The sequence below is a fragment of the Balaenoptera acutorostrata genome, chromosome 18 (genome assembly GCF_949987535.1).
Source record: "Balaenoptera acutorostrata chromosome 18, mBalAcu1.1, whole genome shotgun sequence".
Taxonomy (NCBI): domain Eukaryota; kingdom Metazoa; phylum Chordata; class Mammalia; order Artiodactyla; family Balaenopteridae; genus Balaenoptera; species Balaenoptera acutorostrata.
This window is the reverse complement of record NC_080081.1, coordinates 80,350,655-80,368,587: the sequence shown is the minus strand read 5'-3', so window position 1 is coordinate 80,368,587 and position 17,933 is coordinate 80,350,655. Positions and strand designations below refer to the sequence as shown.

The 17,933-nt window shown below is 47.2% G+C and overlaps 1 protein-coding gene and 1 non-coding gene across 2 annotated transcripts in view; one reads left to right on the top strand and one right to left on the bottom strand.

Annotated features, from left to right (window-relative positions):
* CRYL1 (crystallin lambda 1) overlaps positions 1–17,933 on the bottom strand; it is an 82,364-nt gene that overhangs the window by 62,317 nt on the left and 2,114 nt on the right. The window contains exon 2 of the mRNA XM_057532956.1: positions 12,063–12,170. Within this exon, the coding sequence (XP_057388939.1) occupies positions 12,063–12,170 (108 nt within the window). The remainder of the gene's footprint in view (positions 1–12,062; positions 12,171–17,933) is intronic.
* LOC114236063 (small nucleolar RNA SNORD22) lies at positions 10,231–10,357 on the top strand. Its single transcript, XR_003622100.1, has one exon. It is a non-coding gene; the product is annotated as a small nucleolar RNA SNORD22 (small nucleolar RNA).

The window sequence follows — 17,933 nt, the reverse complement described above, 5'->3', positions numbered from 1 at the left end:
CAGAAGAACTGAATATGGTAAGTGAGCTGAACTGCAAGGGCGGGACAGATGGCAGAAAAGTCTATGAAAAACACAGCCACAGACTCTAGAAAATGTTCCTATGACTCAGTTAAAACAACTATTGAGCTAGTGCTCAATATGTTGTAGGCTCTGGGGACAAGAATCGCTTTATTTCTGTGCCCATCCTGGCTGGTGTTTGGAGATCAAACACCGAGGGGCGCCGAGAGGAAGGCACAGCTCTGTCCTCACCTGTGTGACAACAAACAAGGACCACAGAACAGGGGCCACAAAAGGATGTTCCTTGGGACTTCCCTGGCGGTCCAGTGGGTAAAACTCTGTGCTCCCAATGCAGGGGGCCCGGGTTCGATCCCTGGTCAGGGAACTAGATCCCACATGCCGCAACTAAGACATGACGCAGCCTAAATAAATATTTAAAAAAAAAAAAAAAAAAAAAAAGGATGCTCTTTGAGCACAGCAATGACCCACCAGTCAATTCAACCCAATCGGGAAGATACACTGTTGATGCTTCTTGACAAAAGGATAAAGTTGGCTCTCCTTAAGCCTCGTGCCTAAGACATGGTCAGGGACACTTCATCTTGGGGTCCTGAACCTCTCAGGACCACAGCCAACACCCAGCGTTGCTGTCGACATGAGCCGACAGTCATTTCAGCCTGCAGGCCGATGGTTCTCTTACTGAAAGAAGCAGTGATAATTCTTTCCTGGCTGAAAAGATTGGGACACTCAGAACTCATCTTCCTGAACAAAATATTCACAAAAGTACGGTTTGGATTCGAGCCTCTTAACTTGGTCTCCGGTGCAGGAATGGCACATTTGAAAATCCCATGATTTAAGAGAGGAGAGCAGGTGGCCTTACGTTAGTCACAAAACCTAAAACGGAGTGGTGCCCCACCTAGGAGGGTGACCAGACAGCACCGAAACCCAATTCTCCTGGAGGCTTTTGCCAGCAACAATCTGAGCTGAGGCAGTCACAAGATATCCTGAAATCCCACTTCCTGTCAGAAGTACAACCAGTTCTGCATATTAAAGTGAACTCGACTTACACATAAGTGGGTTATAAGAACAAAGCCACAGTATGAGGAAAGATCTGTGTGTACTCAAGTCTTAAGACACATGAGAATTCAGTACATTTGCTTGTTCTATAACAAGGATGCTAATAGTAATTGTTTCGGTTTGGTGTTTTTTGTTTTATTTGGTTTGGTTTGGTTGAAAAATCTTACAGGCCAATCTAATTGGCCACCAATAATATTTTAAAGTGTTAGATCTTAATTAAGCAAAGTAGTAGGAAAATAGGGAAGCCTTTAATCTGGCCTAAAAAAAAAAAGGAACAAGAAAACCCTACTTCTAATTTCCCCACGTTTTCCCTGATGCCTCAAAGGACTTTAAAAGTGGACAAGATCTTTACTGATACACCTAAAAAATAAGGCCTATTAATACAAATACCCCAAGAAGTAGGACAAAGAACTTTTCAATTAGGAATCATAAGAGTTTTCTCTTGGTTACAGCTGCGTTGGAACTAGGTCTACAAAATAAAAGATGAAACGATAACAGAACTGAAAAGTGTAGAGGTCAGTAAACTACAGTCCAGTTTCCATAAGGCCTGAGAGAGAATGATGATTTTTACATTTTTAAATGGTTGGAAAAAAAAAAACAAACAATACTTTGTGACGTGTGACAATTTTATGGACTCCAAAGCTAGTGCTAACACACTAAGTTTGCTGGGACGCAGGCCTGCCCCTTGTTTGCTTCAGCTCCATGAGGAGGAACTGAAAGGCCTAAAGCTCCACCGTCTGGCCTTTCCGAGCTGGTCTGCAGCCCGCACCGGGAGCTCAGGGTCGCCTCTCCAGGCTGGGCTTCCCTCCAACCCTGGGCCTGCTGTTGAGCTAAACTCTCAGCTCCAAACTGCCTCCACCAACACGCTTGCCAGAAAACCAAGTAAAAGCCCAGCATGTGAGGCCCAGCACGACTGTCACTACCATCCCCAGAGGGACTCCCTGTGCCCCCCCCCACCCCCCCGTGCCCCGACTCAGACAAACCACTCATGTGGAAACAAAAGATAAATTTATCAAAGTCAGTGTAATTTTACCTACTTACGAATGCCATAAATTCCTCAAAGTTCTTTACACTGTATTCCCCTTAATGGTTGTTACACTGTCAGTAAATTCCTATTGCTCCCTACATCACCTTGATGAAACAAAATTCGTATTTCAAGGAATTTTATTTACGAATTTATTTACAAATTTATGAATTTATTTATAAATTCATAAATTTGTAAGTTTTATTTGTAAATTTCAAGGAAAATTTAAACATAAAACTTTTCTCTGCCCATCTGGGCCTCCTCCCTCCCCTTTAGTGCCTGCTGTGCATCTGAATTCACCAGAGCTCCTTAGGAGAGAACCTTCCTTCTGAATCTCATCTGGGGTCATGACAACCCACTATGTTTGTATGGTCTTTGGATGTTCAGACCTGGATTGTGTAAACTGTCAATAGGAACGGAGGACCCTGTGGGGTACAAGTCCTTTCCATGACCCTCCCCATTTCTCCTTTGTAGGAATCACGCTTCATTCAGCCTCCTTGACTTTCCCTGAGTTCCAAGGGGCAGATTCAAACAGTTGCTGATCAGGGAAGGGAGGGTATCGGAGAAAAGGGAGGAGCAGTCAAGAAACAATAATGCAGTCTTGGGGCAGGGCCCTGGTTCCCCCTCAAGGAATATACATCACAATACCTTGAGTTCTTCTACGGGAACTAAGGCCCCAACCCAGTGGAGGATGGCAACTTCAGGCCGAGCTCAAGATTCCTGGAGCCCCGCCCTTTGCTCACCACCAACCAATCAGAAGAAAGTCTGCACACAGTGGGAAATGAGGAAGACTCTGACCCCCTCCCCCAATGATTCTCCCTTTAATAATTTCATGGTTGAGGAGAATCTTCAGATTTTTTTTCTTTTTTGAACATGACCCCACCTTCTCCCCAGGTTGCCGGCCTCCTGAATACAGCAACCTTTCCTTTCCAACCAACAGTGGTCTCTCCAGTACTGGCTTTTGAGCAGTGAGTTCAGTAACAAATATACATATTTGACATATAACCCTTCATCCCAAAAACTTACACAACTGTGCTTTGACCTCTAACAGGAGGAACAATCCTCAGACTTTCTGAAAGACTGTTTCTTGGGTTATAATCCTCAGGTTGGCTCAAATAAAATTTTCCAATTCTTTCTTAGATTAACTATCAATTTTTCTTCATCCTCCACTAAATTAAATACTAAGTTCTTTGTGCTGCCTTGTTCCTTTGATGTCTTTTAAAAACACTCTAGGGCTTCCCTGGTGGTGCAGTGGTTAAGAATCCACTTGCCTATGCAGGGGACATGGGTTCGAGCCTTGGTCTGGGAAGATCCCACATGCCACAGAGCAACTAAGCCCGAGCGCCAGAACTACTGAGCCTGCGTGCTTAAAGCCTGTGCTCCACAGCAAGAGAAGCCACAGAAACGAGAAGCCCGCGCACCACAACGAAGAGTGGCCCCAGCTCACCGCAACTAGAGAAAGCCTGCGTGCAGCAACAAAGACCCAATGCGGCCAAAAATAAATAAATAAGTAAATAAATTTATTTTTTTTAAAAAGGGAAATCTATTAAAACAAACAAACAAACAAACAAACATACTCTTACCATATGACCCAGCAATTGTACTCCTTGGTATTTACCTTAAGCAGTTGAAAACATGTCCATACAAAAACCTGCGTGGATGTTTGTTTATAGGAGCTTTGTTCATAACTGTCAAAATGTGGGCGTGCCCAAGACGTCCTCCGGTAAGTAAATGGATAAACTGCGGTGTATCCCAACAATGGAGTATTATTCGGTGCTAAAAGGAGCGAGTTATGAAAAGACATGGGGAAAACCTAAGTGTGTATTATTATTATTTTTTATTTATTTATTTATTTATGGCTGTGTTGGGTCTTCGTTTCTGTGCGAGGGCTTTCTCTAGTTGCAGCAAGTGGGGGCCACTCTTCATCGTGGTGCGTGGGCCTCTCACTATCGAGGCCTCTCTTGTTGCGGAGCACAGGCTCCAGACGCGCAGGCTCAGCAATTGTGGCTCACGGGCCCAGTTGCTCCGCGGCAGGTGGGATCTTCCCAGACCAGGGCTCGAACCCGTGTCCCCTGCATTGGCAGGCAGATTCTCAACCACTGCGCCACCAGGGAAGCCCAAGTGTGTATTATTAAATGAAAGAAGCCCATGTGAACAGGCTACAGACTGTGTGATTCCAAACTGATACAGTATAAAGCTCAGTGGTTGACAAGGGCTTGGGAGGAGGGAGCACAGGTGAAATGGAGCAGGACCCAGCGGGGCCCTCCTGGGTATAAAAGCCTTTTTGTGTCCCCTTTTCTTGTTGGCAGGAAAAAGGCTTCAGCCTCATAGACCTTCCCTGAGTTCCAAAGGGCAGATTCAAACAGTTGCTGATCAGGGAAGGGAGGGGATGCAGAGACCAGGGAAGAGCAGTCAAGAAATAGCACAGCCTTAGGGCGGGGTCCCTCCTCCTCCTCAAGGAATACACATCGCAATACCTCTCTGAGCTCTTCTGCAGAACCCAGGTGGAGGATGGTAACTTCAGGCTGAGCACAAGATGCCTGGAGCTCCGCCCTCTTACCTCACCACCAACCAATCAGAAGGAAGTCACACACCCTGAAGCGCTCACCCCAAATTTTGCCTATTAAAGACTTTTCCCTAAAAACCACTGGGGAGTTCGGGTCTTTTGAGCACAAGCCACCTGTTCTCCTTGCTTGGCGCTGCAGTAAACCTTTCTCTGCTCCATACGCTAACATTTTGGTTTGTTGGCCCTCACTGTGCATCAGGCACATGAAGTTGCATTTGATAACACAGGACATTTTTAGGGCAGTAACTTTTCCTTATGATACTATAATGGTGGATACATGTCCATATGTCTGAACCCACAGAATGTACAGTAAGTCCCTTACATACAAACGAGCTCCATCCCAAGAGCATGTTCATAAGTCCAATTTGTTCATAAGTCCAACAAAGTTAGCCTAGGTACCCAACTAACACAATCAGCTATATATACCACTGCTTTTACGCTTGCTTCCGGACATCCTGGGCTTGAAATAAGGATACTGTACTACTGTACTCTAGACAGTACTGTACAGTAAGGTACACAAAAGCACAGTGGCTGTCCACTTGTAGAGGACGCACACACGTGACAATGCACGCCAGACGGGAACTAACTTACGTGATTGGACATGAGAACACACGTTTGCAACTTGAAGGCTTGTATGTAGGGGACTTACTGTACAACACTAAGAGTGAACTGTGATATTAACTATGGTCTTTGGATGACGATGATGCGTCACTGTAGTTGTAACAAATGTACCATCCGGTGAGGGATGTTGATAATGGGGGCGCTGTGCGTGTGTTTGGGGCTGGGGGGTACACAGGAAAGCTCTATACCTCTCCTCAGTTTTGCTGTGAACCTAAAACGGCTCTAAATAATAAGATCTATTTTAAAAAGAGAAGGACTTCCCTGGTGGCGCAGTGGATAAGACTCCGCACTCCCAGTTCAGGGGGCCTGGGTTCGATCCCTGGTCAGGGAATTAGATCCCACAAGCATGCCGCAACTAAGAGTTTGCATGCCACAACTAAGGAGCTGGCGAGCTGCAACTAAGGACCCCTGAAGCTGCAACTAAGGAGCCCATGTTCTGCAACTAAGGAGCCAGTGAGCTGCAACTAAGGAGCCCGCCTGCCACAACTAAGACCTGGTGCAACCAAATAAATAAATAAATATTTTAAAAATAAATAAATAAAATAAAAAGAGAAAACGTAGGAATTAAAAAGGAGCTGTTTCATTAAAAAAATATTTATCGGGCTTCCCTGGTGGCGCAGTGGTTGAGAATCCGCCTGCCAATGCAGGGGACACGGGTTCGAGCCCTGGTCTGGGAAGATCCCACATGCCGCGGAGCGGCTGGGCCCGTGAGCCACAATTGCTGAGCCTGCGCGTCTGGAGCCTGTGCTCCGCAACAAGAGAGGCCGCGGCGATAGCGAGAGGCCCGCGCACCGCGATGAAGAGTGGCCCCCGCTTGCCACAACTGGAGAGAGCCCTCGCACAGAAACGAAGACCCAACACAGCCATAAATAAAATAAATTTAAAAAAAAAAAAATTTGCTTTAAAAAAAAAAAAAAAATATTTATCGGGGCTTCCCTGGTGGCGCAGTGGTTGAGAATCTGCCTGCCAATGCAGGGGACACGGGTTCAAGCCCTGGTCCGGGAAGACCCCACATGCCGCGGAGCAACTGGGCCCGTGAGCCACAACTACTGAGCCTGCGCGTCTGGAGCCTGTGCTCCGCAACAAGAGAGGCCGCGATAGTGAGAGGCCCGCGCACCGCGATGAAGAGTGGCCCCCACTCGCCGCAACTAGAGAAAGCCCTCGCACAGAAACGAAGACCCAACACAGCCAAAAATAAATAAATAAATAAATAAATAAATAAAAAATAAAGGAATTCCTTAAAAATATATATATATTTATCAACTAAAAAAATAAAAGAACTGAAACCAGCAAAAGGTAGGGTTGCCCTAAGGGTACATGCACGAGGGACCTGTGTCTGAGACCCAGGGTCACTAGTGAAGGAGACAAAGTCAAACCCTACTCAGTCCCCAGACCCAGGAGCATGACTGAGAAAACCCCCAGCGGAGAGTTTCCAGTACACTACACTAGGTCCAGTGCAGGCCCAGGCTTTCCACAGACTAGGGCCAAACTCATTCGAGCTCAGAGATCACCAAACACACAAGGCAACGAAGGGGAACAGGTTTTTTCACCCCAAAATATGCCACCTTGGCATAAGGATTGTTTTGAGATAAAAGCAATCAAAACCCAGCAGATTCAGGAAAGGCTCTTTCCTTCCCCCTCAACTGCCTAAATTTACATTGGAAAGGGGGCCTGGGTCAGAAGAGACAGTTTTACCTGAGAAACACCTGCACAACAGGGCAGCCTTTGTTATCCCAAGGTCTCCTCTCCTTCCAGGGAAAGGCCTTCCCTCCTCTGTATCCTGACGTCCCGCCCAGGCAAGATTTATAGAAGCCTCAGCTGCCCGGCTAAGCCTTGTGAGTCCTAATGGCTTTAGGGGGCTCCCCTATGTAGGTAATTACATCTGTTTTTCTCCTGTTAATCTGCCTTATATCAATTTAATTATCAGACCAGCCAAAGAACCTAGAAGGGAAGAAGGGGACATTTTCCCACCCTTACCGTGATAAACCACCGCAAACTTTATTTTTCTTCTTAGCCCCTACCACTACTGTGATATTGTGACTTACAATAAGAAAGATGTAGTTGGTCTTCACAGAGCTGGCACAGAACTCCTAAAAACTCTTGGAATTTCCTGTGAAGACAGCAACGAAGGTGTCTTTTGTTATGTTAATGAGATGACTTCTGAAAGCACCTCAGGATAGGGGCTGCTTGCCTGGGGCACCATCCCAGGAATTACAGTCGTGCCCCTGACCTGGGGCGGAGAGTGAGTTCAGTCACCAGCGGGCAATGATTTCATGGATTTAATCAACAGTGCCTAAATGATGAAGCCTCCATAAAACCCAAAGACGGGCTTCAGAGAGCCTCCAGGTTGAACAGGTGGAGATTCGGGGTTGGGGGGGCACCCAGAGGGCAGGAAAACTCCACGCCCCTCCACGTGTCCCCTGTGCCTCTCTTCATCTGCATGTTGATTCGTAGCCCTAACACCGTTGGTAATAAACCAGAAATCCAGCGAGTAGCTAGTCTCCCGGGCCTGTGAGCCGCTCTAGCCAGTTAAGCAAACCCAAGGAGGGGGCTGTGGGGAACTCTGATCCACAGGGCGGGGGCACAGGTGACAACTGGGCTTAATTGGCGTCTGGACTGAGGGGCTCGCGGGACCGAGCCCCTCACCTGCGGAGCCTGATGGCGTCTCAGAACTGAGCTGAGTCGTAGGACGCGCAACTGGGGTCAGGAAAACTGCTTGGTCTGGGAAAACCCACACGTCAGGAGTGCAAACCGGAATCTCAACTATTAAACATGTGGGTGGAGCAATTCTTGTGTAAAGGGCCACATAGGGATATTTCAGGCTTTGTGGCCACATGAGGTCTCTGTTACATACTTTTCTTCTTTTTTATTACATAACCCTTAAAAGTGTAAAAACCAATCCTAGCTCACAGGATACACCAGACACACCGCAGCCCGGATCTGGCCAGTCACCTGGTTTGCCAGAGCTGATGCTGAGACACCAAGCATGCCAGTGACTCCTCTGGGACCGTCCGCCGCCCTCCGCTCCCCTCCCCTCGAGGTTCGGGGTCTTAGTCTGTTGTGTTTACCACTTAATCTCCAGCCTCCGTGCCCAGCACACAGGAGGTGATCAGTCAGGGTTTTTGAATGAATGAAAGTGGGAATAAGTCAGGAAAGAAATGTTTTTTTACCGCAAACTCCCCAGTGATTTCTGCAGTGGAGGCATGGGGGATCCCCCCAGATCTCCCCGAATTCCCTTTACCAGCCCATCCCCCCAGCATGTGAATTCTTCCGCTGCCCCCTCCCTCAGGGCACCACCCTGGACTCAGAAGCCTGGGAGTCACACCCAGGCAGGAGTGTGAAAGCAGCTCCCGGGCCTCCAGGGATAAAAACTCTGCAGAGCACTTAATGCTCCAGGACGCCAATGCAAACTCGCTGAGGCTGGCTCTCCTCCCAAAATCTTACCTTCGTCGTCCTTATCCCGACCCCAATCCCTCACTCGTTTCTCCCAGAAGCACTTTCTTAATAAATCACTGGCCCAGGAATCTTTGTCTCAGGTTCTGATTCTGAGGAACCTGATCTAAGACAACCCCAGGTACTGGAATTATCAGATATATAATATAAAGCAATCATGTATGAAATGCTCAAAGGTTTGAAAACTGGAACCACAATCAGCAAACAATGAGAAACTATTAAAAATGAGCAGGGGGCTTCCCTGGTGGCGCAGTGGTTGGGAGTCTGCCTGCCAATGCAGGGGACACGGGTTCGAGCCCTGGTCTGGGAAGATCCCACATGCCGCGGAGCAACTGGGCCCGTGAGCCACAGCTGCTGAGCCTGCGCGTCTGGAGCCTGTGCTCCGCAACAAGAGAGGCCGCGATGGTGAGAGGCCCGCGCACCGCGATGAAGAGTGGCCCCCGCTTGCCACAACTAGAGAAAGCCCTCGCACAGAAATGAAGACCCAACACAGCCATAAATAAATAAATTAAAAAAAAAAAAAAAAGAATAAAGGCAAAAACGAAATCTTTAAAAAAAAAATGAGCAGGTATATTTGGAAAAGAAGCAAATAGAACTTTTAAAATGGAAATTTAATTACTGAAATAAACTCAGTGGATGGTTTAAATAACAGATTAGACACAGCTAAAACTAGAATCAGTAAACTGGAAGAACGATCTAAAGAATGTACCCAGAATGTCCTGCAAAGAGAGAGGGAGATGGAAAGTTGAAAGAGACTGAAAGTTGAAAGTTGAAAAGATCTGAAGGCTAGAATGAGTTGGTTCGATATACATATAATCAGAATCCCAGAAGGAAAACAGACCCAGCAATCTCACACTTAGGTATGTACCCTGTGGACACTCTTGCACTTAAGCACCGGGAGACATATGAAAGGATAATAATGCAGCATTGTTTACATTAGCCCCCAACTACAAACAGCTATGACGTTCATCAGGATAAATAAATAAATAACAGCAAAGTCACACAGTAGAATATTATATAGCAATGGACATAGGTGTAGCTATAAGCAATGACATGGGTGAATCGCACAAAAATATTTTTATAAAGCACAAAAACAAGCAAAACTAAACCATATATTGTTTAGGGAAACAAATATATATATGATACAACTTTTTTTTAGGCAAGGTAATGGTAGATACAAAATAAAGGAAGATGGGGGTCAGATTCAAAAGGTGGACACAGGGTATTGATAATACTCTAGACCTCAAGTTCATGAATGTTTGTTTTATTCCAGTCTTGATAAACTAGTATAAGTGACCTGTTCTTTTGTATATATTTAACATGGAAAGTAATACTTGCAGAATCTCTATAAAACAAACAGTATAGAGAAATGTTGAAAATGCCTGTCCTTGGCATGTCAGATAAACCACGGCTGGACTCTGTGTCCTACTATGTCTTTGAGTGGGTTCCTGACCATTCACAGACCTAAGTTTTCTCATAAAATACGGCAGTAACTTCCCAGTGAAGAAACATTCACACGTCTTACCTCCTGCCCTAGTCCCAGAGCCTGTAAAGGTGAACCCACTGGGGCTGGCTGGGGGGAGAAGAGGAAAGCTTGTTCCACATGGAACTGTCTGAGGGATCATAAGAATTTCTAAACAAGGCAAAGTAGGGAATAAATTACTGGTTGAAAAATCAGTTGTTGTTTTTTTTTTTAGGTCTGAAGAAAGAACAAAGCACACATAATGGAATCCAACTCTTGGAGGATATCAAAAATGGAATTTTCTTATACAACCTACCTGTTCAAATTAGCATACAATCATTTCAGCCTTTCTAAATAAAAGTTTTGTTTTGTCTTGTTTTTTAAAAAAATGGGCTTCCCTGGTGGCACAGTGGTTAAGAATCCACCTGCCAACACAGGGGACATGGGTTCGAGCCCTGGCCCGGGAAGATCCCACGTGCCGCAGAGCAGCTAAGCCCATGTGCCACAACAACTGAGCCTGTGCTCTAGAGGCCGAGAGCCACAAATACTGAAGCCCACATGCCTAGAGCCCGTACTCTGCAACAATCGAAGCCACGACAATGAGAAGCCCGCGCACTGCACCGAAGAGTAGCCCCTGCTCGCCGTACCTAGAGAAAGCCGCACACAGCAACGAAGAACCAAAGCAACCAAAAATAAATAAATAAAATAAATAAATTTATTTAAAAGAAAAATATGGCAGTAACATCCACCCCATGGGGTTCACTATGAGAATTAATGCAGTAAGATTACTAGGCTATAAGCACCCTGGTGGGAAGGACTAGCTCTGTCTTGTTCATCTATGTGTCCCTGGTTAGTAGCACGTGCCTGGAACACAGAGGTCCGTATGCCAATTCCCCTTCCTTCCATACAGTACAGAACAACGCACTAGGGGGTGTTTAGTTTTACGGTGGTTGTTTCCTTTTTTGGTTTTTGTTTCTTTCATTTGCTTATGTTTCTCAGATTGATGTTTCATCTTGTCACTGGTTACATGTTACTCTATGTAAGAAGCAACTTGACTTCTCTGGGTTTTGGGTTCTTACCTGTTACACAACAAAGTTGGGCTAAGGTATATAATTTCTTGATGCCTATAGCCTGACATCATACCCTATATATTAGTCTTTTCAAAGAGTCGACGATAAAGCATCTTCTGTTACACAAAAATGCACATTCAAGTTAACGATCATGGCTATGCCCCAAAGGAGGAGAGCAACTCCCTAACAAACCAGGCCCCAGAGGGAACCATGATTAGTGACGGTATCTTGGGGGAGGGCGGGGCATGAACTAGTTTGGTTCTTCTGTCTTTGGACTCCCTGTTTTGGACTTTTTCCTTTTGGTTTCTATTCGTCCGCTTCCTGGGATCACCCCAGAACTCCACCCTCTGCCAGCTTAGCGCTCAGCATTTGCTAAATCCACCTACTCTCATGCCTTAAACAATACTTGTCACAGTTAATTCTGGTCCTGCCATGTCAGAGCAACAGGTCAGAACAAACCTCAGGACCTCTGTTACTGAAGCGTAGGGTCCACACAGCTCCAGGGCGTGTGACACAGGAGAGCAGCTCACTGACTCACGCGGGCTGGAAGCTGAGGGTCTACACTCAGTTCCTCCACGTCCCTCACATGTCTTCACCGCCCTAAGTCCTGTCCTCATCATCTAAGCCCCTGCTTTCGTGTGAATCCCGTTCTCCATCAGCCTGGCCTTCACCCACTCCAAGGCTGCGACAGCGAAGGAGAGTGAAACCACAGGACTTACAGCCTTGAGGACACGGAAGACAAGACCACCTGAGGCCACAGGCGGCTGGATTCCTCCGCAGGTGCAGTGCACTCACCTGATGCTGTCCAGGGCGTGCGTTACCTGCCGTGGCTCAATGTCGTACAGTTTCACCTTGAAGCCTGCGCTGGCGAACAGCATTGCCCAGCTTCGCCCGATGAGGCCACTGCAGGGAGAGAAATTGAGAGGCCACCCGTTAGCTTGAAAATGGAGCGTTTCCATTCTTCCCGGCCCAGGAGGAAAGTTTCAAATCACACGGCACCCCATTCCTAAAATCTTTGATATCTTAGAACTACACATTCTGACAGTGGTATCTGCTTAAACTGTTGCTTCCATGCAAGAGCTCCTGAGACCTCACTCCAGTGCCCGTCCAGACCCCGCGGGGAGCATGGCTGAGACCAAAAGCCCAGCAGGGAGTCCAGGGGAAAGGCCCCCCTGGGGACCCCCAACTGACCACTGTCAGGCAAGTAACTGAATCTGAAGAACAGAGACAGCATTTTCCTTCTCCTCCTCCAATAAATAATTTCTGCTACCACCACCAGCACTTGAGGCAACATAAAAACTGTTCACATCTCGGGACTTCCCTGGTGGTCCAGTGGGTAAGGCTCCGTGCTCCCTATATAGGGGGCCCGGGTTCGATTCCTGGTCAGGGAACTAGATCCCACATGCAGGCCGCAAGAAGTCCGCACGCTGAAACTTAAGATCCCACATGCCGCCACTAAGAGCCGGTGCAGCCAAATAAATCAATATATTTTTTAATTTAAAGAAAAGAAATGAATGCATAGCGCCCAAACCTTGGTTTCTAATATCATCTCCAACGAAGGAAGCGGGCTCAGTGTCCCTCCCCTGAAGTATCCTCACTGAATCTGCAGGGATCCACCTGTACCCCCTGACGTCGCCCCGTGGGACTTGCGGGGAAAGGGGGGCCAGTGCAAAGGGGGTGCTCAGCTGTTGGCCTGCTGTGATCAGTGAAGCCCTCTGTCTCTGACCCCGAGCCTCTGTCGCCCCAGCATTCGGGGAACGGTAGCAAAGCGCATCATTAGTTTCCCAGTAGACGGAACAGACAGCCCACAGGCTTCACCATGGTGACTGTGTGAGCAGCTCCGGGGAAGGGGGGCCAGAGCAGCAGCCCGGGGACGGGCTCCAAGGAGGACTCTCCCCACTCCGGCCCCCCAGCCCGTCTCCCCCCAACTCAGCTAATCTACAGCCTAGCAGGCCTCCTCTTGACCAAAATCCTTCCGCGGTCCCAGGCGCTCAGCCCCTAATCCAACCAGGCAGCCTGGAGCCTGTCTGGTTACAAGGTATCTCTGTGAAGCCACTGGTCCCAAATGCCGAGTGCAAACAACAAAAACCATCTCTACTCAACTTTGGAGCAGGGAGCAGCATTACGCAGCAGGCTGTACTCCAGAGTCTTCCGCACTATGAAATAATGTAAGTTTACATAGTATGTACGTACAAATTTTCTGTTAAACCCTCCGTGCCCTAGACCCGCACTGTCCAATAAGGTGGACCCCAGCCACATGCAACTATTTAAATTAACAAGAATTAAATTTGAAAATTCAGTCCATCAACAGCAGAGACCCGTTTCAAAGTCCTCGATGGCACACGTGATCGCGGCCACCACCTTGGACAGCAGGGGTGAACAGAACATTTCCATCTCTGCAGAGCGGTTCTAGAGCATAGGAGGGAAAAGGAGGCCCTGCAGAGCCCAAGCCAGAGTCTGAACGAGATAGTCCTGCATGAAGACATCCTCGTCCTCTTCACACACACACACACACACACACACACACACACACACTCTCTCTCTCTCTCTCTCTCTCTCTCTCTCTCTCTCTCTGTCTCTCTCTCTCTCTCCAAGCTGCAAGGCCCAGGTAAAGGCCAGTACCATTCATGCTGGTCACCCCAGTTGACCCGCCAACAACTGGCTGGTCTGAAGTGGGATGCCCTGCAAGTGTAAAAACACACTGGATTTTGAAGACTGCCCCAAAAAAGGATGTAAACTATTTCATCAATAATCTTTATTACAATTATTCATTGAAACAATAACACTTTGGAAATATTACATTAAATAAAATATATTACAATTCATTTCACCTGTTTCTTTTTACTTTCTTAATGTAACTACTAGAAAATTTAATTATGCATGTGGCTTGCATTTGTGGCTTGCATTATTGGTCTAAGGGGCAGCAGCAACTTAAACGATGTCTAGAACTATAATTCAATCATTTATCCTTGTATTTAGTTTGGCACTGGGACACCTAGTTCATCCCCAGGCTGGGCTCACACAGAAGTCAGTCACATGTCAATCTCCCAGAGGCTGTGGTTCCTCATCCACAAATGCGCTGGGAGACAGACCTCATGCTACTGCTTCCAACCTTCCCATCAAAGATGTTTCACATCACTCTAGGCCGCCATGGTGCTCCTGTTTGAATACTGGCTGCCAGGTAAACTAACTGATCTTAATAACTTTGTTTATGGCTAAAAAAATCAACAAAAGACAAATGTCCAAAAGGAAATAATATTTATAATAGATAAATACACAAAAGTTCTACAAACTCAAAAGTAAAAGGTGAGGGGCTTCCCTGGTGGCGCAGTGGTTGAGAATCTGCCTGCCAATGCAGGGGACACGGGTTCAAGCCCTGGTCTGGGGAAGACCCCACATGCCGCGGAGCAACTAGGCCTGTGAGCCACAACTACTGAGCCTGCGCGTCTGGAACCTGTGCTCCGCAACAAGAGAGGCCGCAACAGTGAGAGGCCCGTGCACCGCGATGAAGAGTGGCCCCAGCTCGCCGCAACTGGAGAAAGCCCTCGCACAGAAACGAAGACCCAACACAGCGATGAATAAATAAATAAATAAATAAAATTTAAAAAAAAAAAAAGTAAAAGGTGAACATGCCAAACAAAAGGGGGGAACCTGAATAAAGTACGTGAACAAATTAACTGGAAAACATACTTTACCGCCTTAGTTCAACGATAGCAGAAAAAATCCCGCTGAGATGGCAGAGGCTGAGCACGCGCAGTGCTGGGGAGGTGACGCGGACGCCCCCTCACCGGCTCCCAGGCCTTTTACTTCCAGAATTTATCTTAGGTTAATATAAGCAATGCACAAAAATAGTTACTCATGGTAGAATTTGTCCTAGCAAAAAAGTAAAAACGAACCTTCTAATATTCAGAATTGGTTAAATAAATCATATACAGAAAAGGCAAATAGAGCAAATTTTTTAACCATTGTTGAATACAGAGGTGGGTATGTGGGTATTCTTTTTCCTGTATTTCAACTCTTCTGTGTTTGAGAATTTTCATAATAAAAAGTTGGGGAGAGATGAGTTGTATTCCATACAACAGGCATTAAAGGCAAAGTCAGTTTATTTTTGTTGTCGTGGGTTTCAAGGTCTGTATGGCCTATATTCCTCTAGAGGAGGGACCAGGGGCAGAAAGCCCACTCCTGGGGGACCCCTCCCCCAACTGTCAGTCACCGATGACGTCACGAAGTGGACACCAGCACCCTGTGCTTGAAGAGGACTGAGCCCCCATCTCCTCAAAGCTGGGCCTAAACTATGGAAACTGTACGTCAGCGTCAGGTACTGGGGCTGAAAGACGCTAAGGCTGGGGACACGGCGGTGGGCGGGCGGGGGCAGGAGGGCGGACACAAGTGAGCCCGTGCAGCAGGGAGTCACAGCCAGACCCCAGAGACAGGTGCAGGACCAGGTCACAGCCCAGGACGAAAGGGATCCGGCTCACCGCTTTCCCACGGCTTTCTGGTCCCAGCGCTACCTTACTTTGGGCCCAGATACAATTAGCTTCCTGGCCTTAGAGCCAGTGACATCTTGCTAACTTTTCCTGAACCCCTACAAACCTGGGGAATAGAATGGGTCCTTACCGTTGGGACTAATGCCTTAAAGCAGGGGTCCCCAACCTCCGGGCCGCTGACCAGTACTGGTCCTCGGCCTCTTAGGAACCGGGCCACACAGCAGGACGTGAGCAGCGGGTGAGCGAGGGAAACTTCATCTGCGGGAAGCTTCATCTGCCGTCCCCCATCGCTCCCATTACCGCCTGAACCATTGCCCCCCGCGCCCCTGGCCCATGGAAAAACTGTCTTCCACGAAACCGGTCCCTGGTGGCAAAAAGGTTGGGGACCACGCCTTAAAGCTTCTAAATTCATAGATCTGAATTGGTATTTCAAAGGCTGCTGCAGATGAACTTATTCTGTTACACGGCAGCAAAGCAGCCAGGGAGAAAGTGAAGTAATAAAACTGGTTCAATTCTAATTTTATCGTTAATGGCACTTAGCTTTGAATAAGTCCACTCTAGACACTTTTTAAAGTACTTTTCCATTCTACAGTTACTTATTTACTGGGCAAAAGTTGAAGTAAAACAGTCTTGATCTCAGTTGGCTATGGAATATTTGCCAATAAGAGCTATTAAATATTTCTAGGAAAAGCATGTTTAATGTTGAGCTGACGAAAGGCAGCTGGAGCGTCCTAGGGTTTGCTCTGTGAGTCTGTGTATATGCCTGTGTGTCTTGTGCTTTAATGCAGAAGTGGCAGGAAAAAATGTATGCCTCACAAAATTTCTTATAAAGAATGTACGTAGTCACCTCAAAGTAAAATTCTGGAATAAAATAAATGAAAACAAGTTCAGGGGATGCATAGCCTGATATAAGACAACATCCTAGCAAGCCTTCCCGCTACACATCTCTGTTATAATAGCTCAAACATCTGTCTACTAGGACCAGGCATGAGGGACATACAACTGGTGATGACACAGTTTCTACCCTAAGGGGAGGGTCCCAGAAGCAGAACTTTTCCTGGAGGACTTGGTCCCTGAGCTCAGTCCTAAAGGAGTGTGCCCAGAAAAAGGGGACAGCAAGAAGGCACATAGGGCCCCAGTGAGACAGGCTGGGACCCGGGACCTGGGACCCTTTGCCGCAGTGCTTACACCTGCGTACACACCTCTCCTCGAGCTACAGATACAAAGACACTATAGGGACCCAAAAATAACTGCGCACATGAGCAGTGGGGACAAATTATGAACAAGATACAAAAAGACCAAAGACCCAACGGCCTCATCTGAGGTGCTGGGGGCAAAAGCAAGGTCCCGTGCATGATTGCTGCACACAGCACCACCAGGGGGTCGGGCAGACCACTTGAGCCGCCCCTCTGGCGGACCCGTGGATCTGCCCACACCCCCGGCTCGCGTCCCCACCCACACCCCCTCAGCATGAGTCCCAGTAAAGCCTTGCCTGAGTTTCTCCTCTGGCACCAAATCAATGTCTGCTGATTAAAGAGTCCAAGGACCTTGGCTGGTCACACCAGGAACACACGACCACGCTGGCCTTCCTAGACAGATACTACCTTCAAAGCTCAAGGCCTAAAACCTCAGTGAACACAATGCAGTGTACGTTGGAGCACTGAAGTCACATTTTGGCTCAGAAACACCGTGGTCTCTAAGGCGACCTGAGGACTACCAGATACGAAAACCTGGCAACACCGCTAGGATGGCTTCGGGAGACCCATCTCTACTGCCATTTTGTAAAGCTGCCGTTTCCAGATTTTCCCCCTTTAATGTTCGCACAGCCCTGGACCCAAGGGGGTTTTCTCTCCTTTCTTAATTCTTCAAAAACACACTCTTACTCTCTCAGGCCCACTGCTCTGAAGGGGCTCGCCCTGCATGCTCTCAGGAAAGCCAAGTGCCCTGAGGAAGAGTGGCCTTTACGAAAAGATCAATGGAAAAGAACTAAATAGGGGTTGTATTCCTAGCGCGCACTTTTAAGAGGGAGTCTGGTAATTATTAAGAAAAAATGGAAAAACAATGGCCCAGTATGTTCCCAAAACTTTGAAATATGTATATTTTGGTCTGTTGAAATCCAAGAATGAAACTCAACCAGGTTTTAGCCAATTAATTCACACTCCCCAGGCCCATCTTTTGA